This window comes from Acomys minous (assembly GCF_964271855.1).
Source record: "Acomys minous genome assembly, chromosome: 2".
Classification (NCBI taxonomy): Eukaryota; Metazoa; Chordata; class Mammalia; order Rodentia; family Muridae; genus Acomys; species Acomys minous.
In genome coordinates this window covers 23,477,511-23,496,582 of record NC_140484.1, presented here as the reverse complement: position 1 = coordinate 23,496,582, position 19,072 = coordinate 23,477,511, and the positions used below count along the sequence as shown (strand labels likewise).

The window sequence follows — 19,072 nt, the reverse complement described above, 5'->3', positions numbered from 1 at the left end:
GAGTATGACTTATTCAGACATTAATGCTCTGTTCTCACTGTTGACAGGGGTTCTTGCAATGGATGCACTGCACCGGCAAGTCCTGCCATTCCTTCTGAGAAGAATGAAAGAAGATGTTTTGCAGGATCTTCCACCTAAAATTATTCAAGACTATTATTGTACTCTTAGCCCTCTCCAGGTGAGAAGTGTGGTCATTGCGGTTGCTGGTAGAATGTTATTTGCAGGACAGCCTTTAGTTTTATCAGATGCCATAGATAATCATATTCCCCAGTTTATTTGGTGACTTTCTGGCCAGATTCCTTAAATCATGCTGTTAAGAGTCAAGTGTAAACATGAACCACATCTTACTCTAGTGGAGAAGAATAGGGGATTTCCCTCCAAAGGGACAGCATATTTTCTCTAAGGAGAGTGATCTGTATTTTGTAGATTATAATAGAGACCAATGCTCTTCTCTCCTCCAAGTGTAAGGAAATAATTCTTTGATTTCTGGCCCCAAACCACCAAGTAATCACCCCCCACCCCCACCCCACCCCAGATATTTCACTTAAAGAAAGCACTGTGACTTCTCTTTGGCACACCCCAACCTCTAGCCTCATTGCTCTTGTACTTTGGGCCTGTTGTTGAGTGAAAGAAGGCTTAAAGAATTGTGACAGTAGATTGGACAGTCTGTATTGGAATTGGGACCACATGACTGATGGACAGCTGCTGAATGTGACATGGATGTGTTTGCACATCAGTGACTTACATTCCTGGCAGAAGATTATGGGATGGCATAGGATTTTACCACACAAAGTGTTATGTGATTTCACAATAGAAATTATTTATTTTGGGAATTTTTATTTAGAATTTTCAAACCAATGGTAACTGAAACTTGAGAAGCAAAAAGGGGCAGAGAGGGTATCAGTATTCAAAAAAACTCTTTATCAGGGCTAAAATCTGTTTGTGGGTGGTGTTGTGTCATCCTATGACAACATTATAGATATTATATACTCCCTGTTTTTACAAATACAGCAGAACTCAAAAAAAAAAGTAGCTAACTTGCCTAACCATACTGTTAGAGTTAAATGTAAAATCTTGGTCATTGGGAGGTTATTGTTCTTGAAATATTAGTTGTTTCCTGTTCGTGTTCCAAATACATTTTTCCCATTTCTGATTAGAAGAGAGTTTATTGCGCTTGTACTCTTCTCATAGAAACCATTTCTGTCTGACTGTTCTGCCTGAATTGTTAGCTTATATTCTGTTTCAGTTTTGGTTGGCTTGGTAAGGTCAAATAAATCAAAAACTCACAGAATCACCCAAAATCTTACCTTTTCCTTCTTTGGTACATATTAGTGTATTTCCCATTAGCCAGGTCACCGTGGGCTTATGGGCGGGGTGGAGAACTCTGATTCTTCTGTGCCCTACCATCTGGTCTACAGAGTGAGATCCAGGTCAGCCAGAGCTACATAGAAAGACTCTGTCTCCGGGGAAAGAAAGAGACAAACAAATTTATTTCTTGAAAGGAATGTCTTTAAGAGTAATGAGATACTCTTTGCCCTTTGTGAAAAAATTTATGGTAATTTTCTGGTGATCGTACTATAGTATAGGCAAAAAACCATACATTAAGATAGTCTAGAGGAAGTGGAGCTTGCTGGCGCATGCCTGTGATCCCAACACTCAAGGAGGCAAAGGAAGCAGGCGGATCTATGATTTAGAGGCCAGCCTGGTCTACAAAGCAAGTCCAGGATAGCCAAGGCTACATAGAGAAACCCTGTCTCAAAAACCAAAACACACACACACACACACACACACACACACACACACACACACAGAGTCTATAGGAAGGGAGCTCCAGAGAGAAGTGACATTTTAGCTTTGTTTAGCATTTATGGGTTTTGTGTTCTGTGAGTTTTGTTCTTCCATCCTTGATAGATTTTATTTCCTTTTGCATTATATTAGTAAGTACAAGGGAATGCTTTAAACTAGCAGTTACATCCTCTTACAGTCTGCTTAAAGTCTAGACTCAGAATGTACTGATGGATCTGATTCCTTTTTATTGGTAATACATTTTCCTAAATGGTAGAAAAATTTAGTGTGTGTGTTTAATACTTTGCAGCTGACTTAACACATTAGTTTTTGAAATTTTTTCTTTAAGTTCCTTTCATTTTAAAGGAATTTACACACAGATGGAGTGAATAATCTCTAATATCAACAGTGAGGTATAGGTGTTATAATTTGCTTTCATTTATGAAGGCTGGTTTAATTTACTGTTCTTGGTATATATATATAATATACATATATTTAGATTTGTATTAACTGTTTCCATGGGTATAATTTCACAGGTTCAGCTTTATGAAGACTTTGCTAAGTCTCGCGCCAAATGTGATGTTGATGAGACCGTGTCTTCAGCTGCACTTTCAGACGAAACTGAAAAACCAAAACTTAAAGCTACAGGTCATGTATTCCAGGTAGAGTTTATAGACTACTTTAAAAAATCAAAGAATGTTCTTTATGGCGGCAGTTTTTATATAAAACACAAAAATGTGTATTTTTCTTTTTTTCAACATTGTATATAACATGAGAATTGTCAAATTACCTATTTGCTGGTTTAATGCTCACAATGTCTAAAGGTATGTGAGCTGCAACTCTTGATTCTCCTCCTTTTTTTTTTTTTTTTTTTTTTTAAACTTGGTCTATAGACCAGGCTGCCCTCCAACTCAGAGATCCGCCTGCCTCTGCCTCTGCCTCTGCTTCCAAATGCTGGAATTAAAAGTGTGCACCATCATCTCCTGGCTCTTGATTTTCATCTTTTTTTGTTTCCAGAGTGCTAGGATTATAGGCATGTGCTGCCATACCCAGCTAATACTAATATTAGCAATGAGAAAATGCTTTTATTTTATTTATTTTTAATTTTTTTGGTTTTTTAAGACAGGGTTTCTCTGTGTAGTCTTGGCTGTCCTAGAACTCACCCTGCAGACCAGGCTGGCTGCAAACTGAGAGATCCAGCCACCTCTGCCTCTCAAATTCTGGGATTAAAGGCATGCACCACCATCACCTAACCTAGATATCTTTCTAGATGGTTCCTCACTTTGTATAATGAGGGAAAATCTCTTGCTGAGCCTCAAAGCTTGCTGTTTAGGCTTATCTGGCTAGGGGATCCAGTGTCCTTCTACTATGCACTGGAATTACTGGCACTCCAGCATGCCCACTTGGATTTTCTTTTTTTTAATGTGTGTGTTCTTGGGATCTGAACTCTGGTCCTTACATGCGTCAGGTGGCAAATGGTTGTGGGATGAGGCATCTTTTATCTTGACCAGCTCTGAACTGGTTCTTCAACACTGAGTAGGTATTTTCTAAACAAATGGAATAGCAAGGAAAGGATGCAAAATTACAAACACTTGTGGTATGAAATGCACTTACATAGTTGTTTTCCCTCTTTAAAGGCATTACAATACTTACGTAAATTGTGCAACCATCCAGCATTGGTCTTAACCCCTCAGCATCCAGAATTCAAGAGTACTACTGAAAAACTGGCAGTTCAGAATTCTTCTCTTCATGATATTCAACATGCTCCTAAACTCTCAGCCTTGAAACAAGTATGTATGGCTTTTAATGATAAAATAACATGTAACTAATATAGAATACTAGGAAAAAATGCTGTTCCCAAAGATTATTTGATTTGTTTACCATTTTCTGTGTTTTTAAATTTGGCTTGCTGAATTTTTTATACAGCTTTAAAAAAAATGGCATGCCATTTTTAACTAGTTTCAACTGTGCAGTTCTGACCTGATACTCAAAATGTTGTTTAGCAGTCACTACCCTCTAGTATCTGAGTACTCTAGCGCAGAACCACTGCCTACTGAGCAGTTAGTCACTCCCCATCTTCCCTTTACAGTCCTTACCCTCTTTTCTGTGATTTACTTGTTTAACTGTTTCGTGTAAATGGAATCATACAGTGTTATGTTTTTGACTGGCTTTTTGTTTGTTTGGCCTTTGAAACAGGGTCTTACTATATAGCCCTGTCTGGCCTGGAATTTACTGTGTAGTCCAGGCCAGCTGCAAACTCACAGATCTGCCTGCTTTTCTGACTAGTGAGATTAAAGAAAGGCGTGTGTCACTATGCATGATCCCTTTTTTGTTTTTTCAAGACAGGGTTTCTCTGTGTAGTTTCAGCTGTTCTGGACTCACTTTGTAGACCAGGCTGGCCTCAAACTCACAGAGCTATACCTGCCTGTGCTTCCCTGAGTGCTGGGATTAAAGGTGTGTGCCACCATACCCGGCTATACGATCCATTATTAAAATATTTTTATCTTTTCATTTAAAGAAGTTACTTTGTAGATTTTGTTTGGGACATCTTTGTCACCTCCTTGAATTAACATTTACTAAAGGTCTAGGAAATCTCAGAGACCTAAAGAAGGGTAATATAGGCTGGGCGGTCAGTTTTAGCCCGAGTACTAATGGGCTGATAGAGGTTACAAATAAAGTTACCTTTTCTTTCTATAGACATACTTGCAGTAACTAGTGTCTGGTAGCAAGTACTTGTCTGCTTCTGTTGAATGGATGTGTAATACTTTCTTTCCCAAGTTGCTGTTGGACTGTGGTTTGGGAAATGGCAGCTCTTCGGAGAGTGGCACAGAGTCTGTTGTGGCTCAGCACAGAATACTGATCTTCTGTCAGCTGAAAAGCATGCTTGATATAGTAGAACACGATCTGCTCAAGCCTCACCTGTCCTCCGTCACTTACCTGAGACTAGACGGCAGCATACCTCCTGGACAGAGGCATTCTATTGTTTCCCGGTAAGTGGCTCCCTAACCTGAGCTGTTAAGTCATGATAAAGTGTATTTATTGCTTTTATAGGCATTTACCCCTAGAAATGTTTTCATGGGTAAATGGCTGCAGCTGTGATACTGGGTAAAGCAGTCCTGTGATGAAGCTAATGACTGCATAGGAAAGACCCCGAGGAGCACAATGGAAGTCTCAGATGACTGCAGCTTCTTCCTCGTTGTTTTTAGGGGTCAGGGTGGAAGCACGCAGATAGATAGCTTAGCTAAAATCTCTGGCCTCGCTACTGTTTCTCTGCTAAAAACAGGTAATAAACTGACTCGTGTAGGAGGCAGAAGGTGTGTCCTGCAATCTCTGCCTGAATACATTGATGGAGTCAGCATTCTGAGAAAGCAGATTCCCAGGCTCAGTCCCAAACCTCAAATACTCTTCTAATGTATTCTTTGAGGCAGGGTCTTGTAAAACTGAGAGCTTACCAATAATGCTAGTCTTTTTTCTGTCTTTCTTTCCTTTCCTTCTTTTTTCTTTTCTTTGTTTTTGTGGGGGTGTTTTTTATTATTATTAATTTATTCGTACTACATCCCAATTATTATCCACAGGCTCTTATCTTCCCATTCCCACCCTCCTGCCCCCTTCTGACCTACTCCCCACCTAGACCTGTGATGGGGGGGCATCCTCCCTACTGCCTGGCTACAGAGTATTAGGTCTCCTCAGGATAGCCTGCATCCCCTTCCTCTGCGTGCCAGCAAGGCCTTCTTGCCTAGGAGCAGTGATCAAATTGTGAAAAACAATCATCCTGAGTGAGGTAACCTGGACCCAGAAAGACACACATAGTATATACTCACTTAGAATTGAATATTAGCCCCAAAAAATCTGAGAGACTCCACCCAGTGGGGAATCAGGACAGGTGCAGGGACGCAAGGCTGGACTCTGCGCAGACTGATGAGAGTGTTAGGAAAGAATGGGGGGATGGAAGGTCCAGAAGAGAGTAGGTGCTCCACTGGGAGACCACCAAGGCCTCCAGGTCTGGACACGGGGCCTTGCACAAACTGATGCACCAACCCAGGACAGTGCACTCAGAGAACCACGACAGTCGATGGACAGCTGTTGAAAGTAGTAGTCTCCATAGTCAGATCACCCCAGGTGGAATTACAGCAGGGTGCCGTGCCCATGAGGCACTTCATAGGTTCTGAACTCCAGCACTCTTGTATAAGTGCTTTCCCCCAAGTCTGCTCCTCAGCTGCTTCTTATTTGCTTTAATGACTGTCCTGAGAATCTGTGAAGTTTTAATTTTGATTTTTCTAACAGCTAGTGATGTCTTTTTGTTTTGCTCCATATATTTAATGGCCCGTTCTATTACATCTTTCAAGAACTCTCTCTTCATTTCATTAGCCCATTTATTAACTGGGTTGATTTCTTGGTGTTTAGTTTGTGTTCATTGTATAGTCTACATATTAATCCTCTGTGATGTTAGCAAAGTTTTTTTTTTCCTTGTTATATAAGCTGTCTCTTCAGTTGTGTTCCTTTGATGCACAGGTTTTTAATTATATATGATCCTATTTGTCAGTTCTTAGCATTATTTCTTGAGTGACTGGAATCCTTTTAAGGATGTCCATGACTGTGTTATATCCTAAATTAGTTTTCCTATTTTTGCCTGTTACAGCCAGGAAATTTCAGTTCTTTATTAAAGTCTCTGGGTTTTTTGTTTGTTTGTCCCCCGTCTCCCCCCCTCCCCCCACGCCTAAGACAGGCTTTTTCTGTGTAGCCTTAGCTGTCCTGGACTCACTTTGTAGACCAGGCTGGCCTCGAACTCACATCGATCCACCAGCCTCTGCCTCCCAAGTGCTTGGATTAAAGGCGTGCGCCACCATGCCCGCAACTCTGATTTTTTAGAATTGGTTTTTGTACAGGGTGGCAGGGATCTAGGTGTGGAGATCCAGTTTTCACAGCAGTGTCAGTTAAAAAGGTTGTATGGAATCCGGTGTGTGTTTTGAGTATTTTGTTGAAGTTTAGGTTGCTGTAGCTACATGAATGTATATTTGGCTCCTTTGTTTTACTGTATTGTTTTCAGTGTCTGTGCCCTTGTAATATGCTATTTCCTGTAGCCTGGAGATATAATTGACATCAGCTGTCAGGTGACATTGCTACTTTTTCTTTCTGCTTAGGATAGTGTTGACTTATCCACGGTTTTCTGTACTTAATATCAACAGGACTTCTTTTCCTATTTTTTGTGAAGAGTTATTGAAATCCTTTTGTTTTGTTGTTTGAGACAGGGCTCAATTATGTATCCTTGGCTAGTCTGGAACTCAATCTGTAGACCATGCTAGGCTCAAACTCAGAGACACACCTGCCTCCTCTGGTTTCTGAGTGCTGTGATTAAAGACATGTGCCACTATGTTGTTGAAATATTTTATTAATTCCTTGAGGATTTTATATATTTTATTTTTATCATATTCAGCCCTCCCTCGTTTCTCCAAGATCTACCCTACCACTTCGTTCAGATGCCACTTCATTCTTTAATTTAATTAACCCCACTGAGTCCTATTAGTGCTGCCTGTATACTTTTTGATAGAGTTGTTGGTTAGATGAAATTTTCATTGAATCTGGTAGAATAACTCTTCACAATCTTCTAAATTTGGGCATAGAGGATTTTTCATCTTCAAGTGTCCTTTTCAGTATTTAAATCTTCATTGCTAGCAGAGCGTGGTGGCACATATATTTCTTCTTAGCACCTGGGAGGCAGAAGCAAATATATCTCTGAGTTCAAGGCCAACCTGGTCTACATATCAAGTCCAGGACAGCTATAGATATATAGAAAGATACTTTTTCCATATATTATAAATAAATATTTTTCTTTGTAGAATTCTTTCATTTCCTAGATTAGTTTTCTTTCGAATCTTTTTTTCTTTCTTTCTCAGCATGTTTGTTGATATAGGAAAGTTACTGATTTTGAATGTAGAATTTGAATTGCTACTTTATTTAAAAGTTTGTGTGTTCAGCCGGGCATAATGGCACATGCCTCCCAGCACTTGGGAGGTGGCAGATGGATTGCTGTGAGTGTGAGGCCAACCTGGTCTACAAAGTGAGTCCAGGATAGCCATGGCTACACAGAGAAAACCCTGTCTCCAAAACCAAAATACAAAAAGTTTGTGTTTTTCTTCTGGACCTCCTGTTGGTGAAAGTTGGCATTAAAGCCATTGTTACTGTGTGAGGCTGATGTTTATCTTCACTCAGCAGTACTTGTTTATGACATTAAACATGTCTTTATGCAGCCAAGGTGCTGCTTCCTGCAGTTTTGGTGCTTTCCTTCTTCTCTGTTTGGCATTCTAAATCCAGCCTGAATCTGGGTGTTCATTTCTTTCCCTCGATTTGGGAGTTTTCCCTATGGTTTTACTGTGAATATTACCTTAATGCTGTAGTAAACCTGGCCTCTCAGTGCTGTCCCATAGACCTCATGTTCTGCCCACACGATTATCTTTGCCTGAGTGCTCTCAAGTTTTCTTCTTCCTTGATAGTCTGACTTCAACTTCCTCCATTCTGTGAGATTTTTTACTAAGTTTTTCATTTGACTTAGCTTTTTGTTTCTGAATCTTCAATTTGGGGCTTATGATATGGCTCAGATGGTAAAAGGCACTTGCTGTACAAACTTGGTGACCTAATTTCAATCCTTGGAACCCACCTTTTCAGTATTTCTATTTTTTTAAAGATTTATTTATTATGTACACAGTATTGTGCTTACACGTACACCTGCAGGCCAGAAGAGGGCATCAGATCACATTACAGATGGTTGTGAGCCACCATGTGGTTGCTGGGAATTGAACTCAGGACCTTTAGAAAAGCAGACAGTGCTCTTACCTTTGAGCCATCTCTCCAGCCCCCAGTATTTCTATTTCTTTATTGAATTTCTGCATCATATCCCTCATTGGCTTCCTCATTTCAACTGTTTCTTTTAAATATATTTAGATGTTCATTTGTATCCTCTTTGATCTCATTAAATGTTATAATTTTTCCCCCTTGAGTCTTTTAGATTTCATATGACTCACTGTCCTTGGTATCCAACTTGTGGAACTTCTGCATCTTACTGGGTTCATACTGCCTTAAGTTTTTTTCATGATTCTTTTGTTTGGACTTGCACATCTAGGCTTTTTTCATTAGTTGGTTTTTTCCCCCCTTTTCTTTTCTTCCTTCCCCCTCGCCCCCCCTTTAAAATTTTCCGCTAGTGTACTCTTTCTCTCCAGTGTCTGCAGTGCTTGGGGAGGACTAGCTTGTAGTGGGCTGAAGAAGTCATCCCTCCCCAGTGAACTAGCAACTCGGTGGCATTGCTTAGGGTACTGGGTATGATCACCTGCACCACTACAGAAGTAGAATACTAACCTCAGACTCAGCCACAGCTGCCAGTCATTTGAAAACATGCATCTTTTAACTTCAGTGACTATCGGGGCATAAAGAACAGCAGTAGTACAGTGATCTAACATCAGAAGGGGAAGTAGGCTAGTTGGTGGCGGGGTGGGGGAGGGGGGCACGGAGAGAAGAGTATATAGATTAATAAAGGTAGTGCACGCCTGTAATCCCAGCACTCTGTAGGGCGGAAGCAAGTGGATCACTGTGAGTTTGAAGCCAACCTGGTCTACAAAGAGTTCTAGGACAGCCAGATGTACACAGAGAAACCCTGTCTCAAAACAAGCAACAACAACAAAGAAGTAAAAAGGGGATAGGGTGGTCCAGTGGTTGAGAATACTTGCTGTTCTTTTAGAGAACCCAAGTCCTATTCCCAGCACTCACGTAGTGGCTCACAACTACCTGTAACTCCAATTCTAAGAGGAATCCAACACCCTCTTCTGGCTTCCTACCAGGCATGCATGCAGGCAAAACACCCATACATGTAAAAAAAGAAAAGTAATTTAGAGGGAATGAAAGGGGGTATAAGGAGGGAATGAAAGGGAAGAAGCTGTAAGGAAAATAGAGTACACAATAGAATGTCTGAAGAAAGGTCAGCACAGACACAAAACATAACTGAGCAATGCAGAATGAAAGCAAGAACATTTAGAGATATTTATACAAAAGTAAAGGGTTTTTGTTTTGTTTTTTGGGATTTTGTTGTTTTCTTGTTTAGTTTGTTTTAAAGACCAGGTAAAATAGGTTTTAAAATATGTAGCGAATCAAATTAGGCATGTCTAAAATTCCTGCACTTGGGAAGTGAGTCAGGACTTCAGGGAACAGGCGAATGTGTCAGTCAGCGTTTCTTTCTTGGTGTAAGATTTTTAAATTAATTCCTTTCCTCCCTGTTCCTCTTAGCAGACTATGATGATGGGTGAGGTGTGCAGTTTGTGGATCCATTTTAAGCCAGACTGTGTGTATGAGAGTTCAGAACAAGTGGCTTTAATGGCCAGTTGCTGTCAGCCCTTCCTTGGTCTTTTCCCAGCCCTCAGCATGGAGTATGGGTTTTGTGGAAATTTCCCCGTCATGTTCCATATGTTCTGGAGATGAGTCCAAGGTACACAAAGTGCCCATGACTGTGCTATTTCTTTACCATTTTGGCAAGGAGCCTGGCTGCCTCCGTCAGCGTCTGTTTCTACAGTTTCAGATCTGGCCAGTTCTCTTCTTACCAGGTGATCTGGTAGAGTCCGCTTATTTCCTGCAAAGATGCTGCTCAAGTAGAGGCTCAGAGACTCTCAGCCTCAGCTTTCTCTGGGTCTTCTTCAGATGTTGGGTAAAAGGAGTGGAGCGAGCTCCCCTAGGAAGGTCTTGCTCAACTCAGCTTAGGGACAGGGTTCAAAGCTACTCCAGCGTGTTCCTCTGCAAAGCGCTCACCTCAATTATTCCCTTTGTTTTTTCAGTTACAGCATTTTGAAGGAGTGGGTTATTACTTATTATCCTTTTTGTCACAGTGGGTTACACTGAAAGAGCTTCTAATCTGCCAGAAACATGGCTGCTACTTTGTTATTACTAATTGTCTTCTTTCCCAGAGACTACTTGATGTTCCTGTGTCTTCTAAGACTAGTAAATACAGCTCTCCTGAATGTTTGCCACTCCCTTCCCTGCAAGACGTCCCTGCCCCATTCGGTTTCCACACTTTAAAAGCTTAGAGTTGGGTTTTTAATTAATATATATATATATATATATATATATATATATATATTTATAACAGTCCATGTCTAGTATAAAATGTAACTTGTTTGGCCTTATTTCTGTTATAAAATTTCTGATAATCTCTAGAATGAATTCTACAGATTTGCATGCATGCATATATGCTATATAAATTGTGTTATATTAAAGAGATACAGTTGATGTTGGAGAAGTCAGGGCAGCACAAGCTTGAGGTAGCTGGTGGTATTGCATCTGCTGTCAGGAAGCAGAGGACGACAAATGCAGGATCATCTGTTTGATTTTCCCTTTTAATTTAGTCCAAAGAATTTGCCTGTGGAAGGTACCATGCATGTTTAGAGCAGGTATTCCCACCTCTGTAACATAATGTAGACACCCCTAACAGACAGGAGAGCTTGACCAGCATAGTATGTTTATACCAAAAGGTACTCTCTTCTCAGCGGGTAACAAGCATCCATACCATAGCTGTGCTGGCAAGTTGTACATCAGCTTGACACCAGCTAAAGTCATTTGGAAGAAGAAACCTCAGTTGAGAAAATGCCCCCAGATTGGCCTCTGGGCAAGCTTGCTGTTCATTTCCTTAATTTATTGATATGGGAGTGATCAGCTCACTTTCTGCAGTTCCACCCTGGTCCTAGCTGCTACCAGAAACAAACAAACAAAGCTGAGTCAGCCATGAGGAGCAAGCCTAGCAATAGTAAGCACCACTCTTCCACGGCCTCTGTTTCAGTTCCTGCTGTGTTACTGCCCTGACTTCCATGGATGATGGACTAGGATCTAAGAGTTAAAAGCTGGAATAAAACCCTTTATTCCCCAAGTTGCTTTTGCTTATGGTATTTTATCACAGCAATGGAAACCCTAACTAAGACAATAGTTTTTGTTTGTTTGTTTTTTAGTTTTTCAAGACAGGGTCTCTCTGTGTTAGCCTTGGCTGTCCTGGACTCGCTTTGTAGACCAGGCTGGCCTTGAACTCACAGCAATCCACCTGCCTCTGCCTCCAGAGTGCTGGGATTAAAGGCGTGCACCACCACACCCAGCTGTCAATAGGTTTTAAAAACAGTATTTTAATTTTACTAAAGGATCCTGAGTAAGAAATGTACTAACTGTGTTTTTTGTTATCTATGTTTGTAGGTTTAACAATGACCCATCCATTGACGTTCTTTTACTCACAACTCATGTTGGTGGCCTAGGGCTTAACTTGACTGGTGCTGACACTGTGGTGTTTGTGGAGCATGACTGGAACCCTATGCGAGATCTACAGGCCATGGACCGGGCCCATCGTATTGGGCAGGTAAGTCATCTAACACTCCACTAATAAGAGCTGTGGAGACTGGGTTCCAGCTCTTGCTGTGATGCTAAGTGCTTTGACTGGTCATTCACATCTGTGGATCATTTCCACCACCACTTTTCGCATGGCTAAGAAAACCTGGTTCTACGATTCCTGAAAACATTTTTAAGTTACAGGACCAGAGAAAGCTCCAGTGAAAGTTAAAAAAAATAAAGTAATAAAAGCGGCTGGCTTGACAATCCTGAGTTTATCAGTTTGCATTACAGTTCAGTTGTTTTTCTTATTTAGAAACGTGTGGTTAATGTCTACCGGTTGATAACCAGAGGAACGCTAGAAGAGAAGATAATGGGCCTGCAGAAATTCAAAATGAACATAGCCAACACCGTTATTAGCCAAGAGAATTCTAGTTTACAGAGCATGGGCACTGATCAGCTTCTTGACCTGTTCACTCTGGATAAGGTAAAGGAACTGACTTATCTTTAGTCAGTCTCTGTCTGTGGGGAGCTGTGAGGGTGTGGGCACTCTGAAGTTTGCCCAGGCTTCTGTGGCATAGTCTTTTGGGATTTGTAAGTAAAAAGCATTAAGAACAGTAAGTATAGTCACGCAGTGGTGGTGCACGCCTATAATCCCAGCACTCAGGGAGGCAGAGGCAAGCGGATCTCTCTGAGTTCCAGGGCAGCCTTGTCTACAAAGTGAGTCCAGGACAGCCAAGGCTCACACACAGAGACCCTGTCTCAAACAAACAAACAAACACAACAAAAAGATAGAAGAATAAAAAATATGTTCGCTTTACTTTTTATAAAAGGTTGTATTTTGGGGAGCTGGAGCAATGGCTCAGTGGTTAAGCGCGCTGGCTGTACTTCCAGAGGACCCAGGTTCAATTTCCTATACCCACATGGCAGCTCACAACTGCCTGTAACTCCAGTTCCAGGTGGCCTGACAACACCAATGCACTTAAAATTAAATAAATATTTTTTTAAAAAGATTATATCTTGTTACATACTATGTGTTGCTGCATGTGAGCTCAGGGCCCATGGTGGCCTGAGGAGGGCATTGGATCCTTTGGAGCTGAAGTTTTAAGGTTTGTGAGCTGCTCACTGTGGGGCGCTTGAGACCCTCCACAAGAGTACTAGACCTCTTAACTGCTGAGCCATCTCTCCAGCCTCTAACCCTTCATGTTTTTAAAACTACGTTTATTTCAAGGTCTGTGTGGGACAGTTGTTGCACATGCATAGAACACTGGGGTCAGAGAATAACTTGGAGTGGGTACTGTCCTTCCACCCTCTGGTCCTGGGCCCCTGACTCAACTGTCAGGCTTGGTGGCAAGTGCGGTTACCTACTGAGCCATCATGTGAGTCAATTGATACTTTGGTTCACACAAATCCTTCCAAACCAGATGTTTGAAGTTGGCTTTTGACTGTCATCAATGTCTTGTCTCAAGGCATTGTGTTTTCCTGCTCAAGGGATCCAGTAATCTCTGGAATTTGTGGAACTCACGGGTAGGCATTTCTGGTCTAACCTAGTAACTGGCAACTTTAGGCAGATTAACTTCTGAGCATCTATACCTACTTTATTGCATGGTGTTAAGATAAAATGAAATGACACACAAAACACGGTACAGGCACTTAGAACAGATAGTGGGCATTATTGTGGGGGACAAAACTACTGATATATTAGATAACAGAGCAATCATCAAAAATATCACAGCCATGGTAGCTGAGGCCTTGTCACCCCAGCATTCTGTAAGTTGAGGCAGAAAGTTAGGGTCAGTCTCGGGCCAAATAGCAAAGCCCCTCCCTCGTGTGCCTGTTCTCACCCATGTCTCTTCTCATTTTTTAATTGATTGGTTAAGACAAGCTCTCACATTATCTTCAGACTGCACTTGAACTTGCAGTGCAGCTGAGGATGACCTTGAACTCCTGAGTGCTGTGACTCAAGGCATTGACTGTGCCTGGCTTTGTGCTGTTCTGGGGTCCAACAGTGTGCAAGGGCACTTGCTTTACCCCTGAGCTTCCTAGCCTTACTGGTGCACAGTAGGCAAGCATTCTACCCTTGAGCTGTAGCCTTTACCCTTTGATATTTCTGGAGTTAAACTGGGTGTGGTGGCACACACCTTTAATCCCAGCACTTGGGAGGCAGAGGTAGGCGGATCTCTGTGAGTTTGAAGCCAGCATGGTCTACACAATGAGTTCCAGGACAGCCAGGCCTAATAAACAAAACAAAACAAACTCACTTTATCTGCCATTGTTTTATTAGGATGGCAAAACCGAAAAGGCTGACAGCTCTGCTTCTGGAAAGGCGAGCATGAAATCAGTTCTTGAAAGCCTGAGTGACCTCTGGGATGCCGAGCAGTATGATTCTGAGTACAACCTGGAGACCTTCATGCGTTCTCTTGAGTGACTGCTGCACGATGGGACGCAGCTGCTGCTAGTTCAGTTACATTCTGCTGATATTCAGCAAATTCCTACGTCTATGGTGAACTTTAACTGAATGTATAAATAGTTCTGAAGAATATTCAGCATAGTGCTGGCCCTTGTTTCACTGGGGAACAAGTTACTTTCAAATATTTGCACTGTATTAAATTTAAATGTTAATGTGAAAAGATTTAAATTTTACATGGTGAACAGCTGCAGACGAGGACGTGGCCAGGTCTCCATGTGCTACCAGGAGGGAGGTGCTTACGCAGGGACAGCCTCCTCCACAGTCACCTGTCCACAGCGAGATCCACCAGTGCTGGGGTGTTTGTATGCATTGTGTTCTTTAAACTAGTACTTTGTTTTTATAATTGATTACAAATAGGGCTTCTTTTGTATAAAAGCCTTAATGAGCCATACTTTTCAGAATTTCAGAATGACTTTATTATTAGTCAGCCCTAGAACATGAAAATGTTAAGCAATGAATTGAACCAGGCCCTGTGGCAACCTTTGTATATTTAACGCAAATGCATATAGTGTTTTTCAAATCTTTAACATCATTTTGTTCACTTTTAAAGTATAGTAACTATTCTAAATGCAGGTACTGGTATATTTGAGGCTACAATAGCATCCTGTTAGAGGGTGGGTTTTTGTCTAATTTATCTAATGGCTAGGATACAGCCAGATTCAAAGAACATATGTGTATTCAGTAGGTTTCAATCACATATACATATACACATATATAATGCATATATATATTTATTTTATAACTATGAACACACAGTTTTTCAGACATAGATTTTACACTGCTTAAAATTCCAAACCCTGTGGTGAAAGCTGTTTACTGTGATAGAGCATGGCTGACACACAGGGAGGGACTGCTCTTTATATACACGCATACAAAGATACATGTATCTATATGCACAAGTGTCCATCCTGCACCCAAAAACGTCTGGTTTTGGCACTAAAATCATGTAGTTTTACCAGACAGCAATAACAATTGAGCATCAGGCTAATGAGCTAGAGTTAAAACAGCTCAGCGGTGAGGGTGGCTAGCTGTGTGTAGATATGCATGTATGTGTATGTACATAAAATTTTATAAATTTCCCACATAAATTAATACATGCTTGTGTATACACACATGTGGAGTATATTTGTATATATGTACAGTTAATAAGCATCCCTAAGGTTTGTGTCTGGTCCTACACCTAGGCATCAACTTAAAAACCATCAGACCTCAATTGTACAATAACAAGGGTTTTGTTTAAAACAGTTAAAAGTTCTACAGCACTTAGATATGAAGTTTGTCACACTTGAGTAGCCTTGACAACCATGCTGTAATACTGAACCTAGCATTCCACACGAGAATAAATATCAAATTGTAAAGACTGTGCAATTGTGTGTTGTTTACAGTGAAGACTAAACAACCAGCCCAGACACACGGGTTTTTGAAAAGCCACACACACTTTGTATATAAATTTATATTCAAATATAGAAGACCAAAAGGGGAAAAACTCAACAATTTCATGTAGAATATACAGTGTACTTGAGTGTTTTTTATAAACTATGTATTTGCTATTTCCATATCTTCTAAAAGCAAGGGGGCAGTTTTGTCATTGAGGAAATAGTAAGGAGACAGAAGAATTCACACCATATATTACTTTTTTTAATCCTCACTTGAAGAATCAGAGCTGGGAGCCAGGTATCTAAGCAGTTTAAAGTTTACAGGTTTGTTGAGAAAGCACATGTGTATACTGGCGAGCTAGTTCTCAAAGAGTGAGAGAGAGAAAGCTATCTTGTCCTTTCTGTGAGAACATGACACTTTTAAAACCTTCTGTTGTAAGATGTGAAATCACACATTATAGTTTCACAACAAAAGAAACACATGACCCAGAACTTAGTGCCCTGTGTGTATGACAGTGGGGAACACTGGACCGAGGCAGTGGGCCGAGTGGCACACAGCGCTGCATCCAGCTGTGTGGGTGGATGACTCAGGAGCGGTGTTTTTAAGGTGTGAAGGTTTGAGAGCTCAGACAAACATGGTAGAATGTTGGTGCCGAACTGGATTGTGGGTTCATGGAATCCGTTGTATTATTGTTGAAATTTTCAAATAGTTAAAAATAATTATATTTAGAGTTGATCATACACTAATTGTTTCTTGTAGGAAAGTCTTTAAGATTCCAGGTTCTCTGTAATTGTCTAATATTTATACTTATATGCACAAGTTCTAGTCTTTGAGCAGAGCTGGTTACTTAAAGGTAACTGGGGGGAAGGGGGCAATCCTCTATTGCCACCAAGTAGTTTATAGAGGTTTGGTGAAATGTAAATATTCCAGTGGAGCTATGTGGAGGTAGGGCCGTGTAGGGCCACACCCTTTGAGTGGACCTGATCTCAGAACCAAGCCGAGTCAGGCACCTCAGTCCTTGAAAGCGTATGACCAGCTGTGTGGCAGAATTGAAACTGTAAGAACATAACAGATGGTGTCGCACACCTTTAATCCCAGCACTTGGGGAGCAGGGGCAGGCAGATCTCTGAGTTCAAGGCCAGCCTGGTCTACAGAGTGAGTTCCAGGACAGCCAGGGCTACACAGAGAAACCCTGTCTCAAAACAAAACAAAACAACAAGATAATTTTCAGGAAAAACTGACTGTCCTATGCCTATGCTGAGTATTCCCCACCAATCCAGCTTTGTACCTTCTTCAGACCTCAACTTCCCAGGACACACTGGTATTGGTGGAATTAAGTGACATTAATTGCAGGGATGGCTGTTATCAAAATGTCAAAAAATTCAGTGTGAATCAATACAATAAAAACCTGAGTTTTGCTACCAACCAGTTGAGAATGTTTGCTTGTTGTACTGAGTACTGTCAACAACCTATAAAAGAGATAGAACCTCTAAAGAGAAAGCAACATCTGGGCTGAAGAGATGGCTCAGCGCGTGAAGGCTCTTGCCACCCTGCTAGCTGTCCTTCAGCAAGTGCCTTCTAGCCACCAGCAGTGTCTTCGCCGCAGCCTCCCCTGCTGGTCAGATCCTCCCAAGCCTCATGCCACATTCATGCCACCTCAGAGCAGTTTCTGTCAGGGCTCTTGCCCACCTCTGACTGCATCTCTGTCCCTGCCCATCTGTTTATCTCAGTCAACTAAGTATGTTTTCTGCGATGAACATAAAATCAGGTGTTTTATGTTCTTACGATGCTGGGTGAACAGCAGCCAAGAAACGGAAAAGACAAAAAAGATTCAGGGAGGGAGGAAGATAGGAAAACCATGAGAATTTTGGAATTTTGGTTTAAAAAACAGAAATATAAGAATATATTTTAGTTTTAATCTCAGGTGTGGTGATAAGAAGCAGCTTTGTAGCAGCTGACCATGATTTGCCTCATGCTCTAGCAGAGGTGTAACTTTTTGCCAGCTTCAGATAGTTTCTGATGTTTGGGAGACTTTCCAGAAAATACAGAAATAAGGGGGTTGTTGGTTGCTGTTGTTCAGTTTGTTAAGTAGCCATGTGCAAACAAACAAGAGGAAGCCTGCCTGAGGAGCTCGATGTCACGAATGATGAGGTGTAATGGTAAAGATGCCCCCTTTCCAGCCCCCGGTTTTATTGAGGGAATCTCTTCTCTGTCCCTCTTTTCTCTCACATCTAGTGAGAAGGCGGGTGAAAGGGAAGAACCCAGAAAGTAGCAAATGTTAGTTACAGGAAACAACTGTTTGTATTAATTTTCAGATGTCTGATCAAAGACATCCCAAAGGAGAGATTTTGAGTAGGCAAGACTGAAATTCAGTTTGGAAGATGGTATTTTAAGGGAAGGTGCTGCAAGATCACCTGCAGAGATGCTACGATGCAGCACCACTGATTAGGGAAAAGCTAACGACCAGAAAGTCATTTATGGGTCTCAACAGTAAGTGCCCAACTAGGCAAAGCTAGAACATGCCTGTAGGGTATGTGAGGAATCGGGTATGCGTGCTTCTGATTTAAAATTAAGGCAACAGTCATATGCATATTCATGGCTTCTTTGATGCCAATGGAAGAAGCATAGAAAGGGGGGAAAAATCCAACAATTGGCATGGTTTCATTAAAGCAGAAAAACCCTTCCAGTAAAAACTATTATTTGCAAAAAAAAGAGAAGATACCTTAAAAGTAAATGACTCAGTTAATGATAAGTTAAAGGTGATTGATAAACACTTCAATCAAGCCTGGACAAAACCACAAAAACAAATTCAAGGTGGCAACAGGGGGTTCACATCAACAGACCAGAAGAAAAACTGGAGGATCATGTAGATATTTGAGTATTTTATTTGGCATAGCGATCTGAATATGCCCAACAACTCCAGAATACATTTTTGGATGCTCATTTGGGAAACTGACCCAAACTTACCAAATGCTGAGGCAAAATGCAATCCCTCAAAAATTTTAAGAAATTGCAGTTACACATGGCCACTTTATCAAATCAATATATTTAAGTTTTTAGCCATCACTCTAGAACAATCAAAGACAAAAAAAATGGCTA

The 19,072-nt window shown here is 41.1% G+C and overlaps 1 protein-coding gene across 4 annotated transcripts in view; it reads left to right on the top strand.

The window, feature by feature from the left end:
- The window catches only part of BTAF1 (B-TFIID TATA-box binding protein associated factor 1), a 90,183-nt gene extending 74,229 nt beyond the window's left edge, over window positions 1-15,954 (top strand). For all 4 annotated transcript variants that reach the window (XM_084763720.1, XM_084763719.1, XM_084763721.1 and 1 more), the window contains 7 exons: window positions 48-178; window positions 2,322-2,447; window positions 3,423-3,575; window positions 4,564-4,775; window positions 11,998-12,157; window positions 12,443-12,613; window positions 14,411-15,954. In XM_084763720.1, the coding sequence (XP_084619846.1) occupies window positions 48-178; window positions 2,322-2,447; window positions 3,423-3,575; window positions 4,564-4,775; window positions 11,998-12,157; window positions 12,443-12,613; window positions 14,411-14,554 (1,097 nt within the window). In that variant the 3' untranslated portion in view covers window positions 14,555-15,954. The remainder of the gene's footprint in view (window positions 1-47; window positions 179-2,321; window positions 2,448-3,422; window positions 3,576-4,563; window positions 4,776-11,997; window positions 12,158-12,442; window positions 12,614-14,410) is intronic.
- Window positions 15,955-19,072: the final 3,118 nt, after the last annotated feature.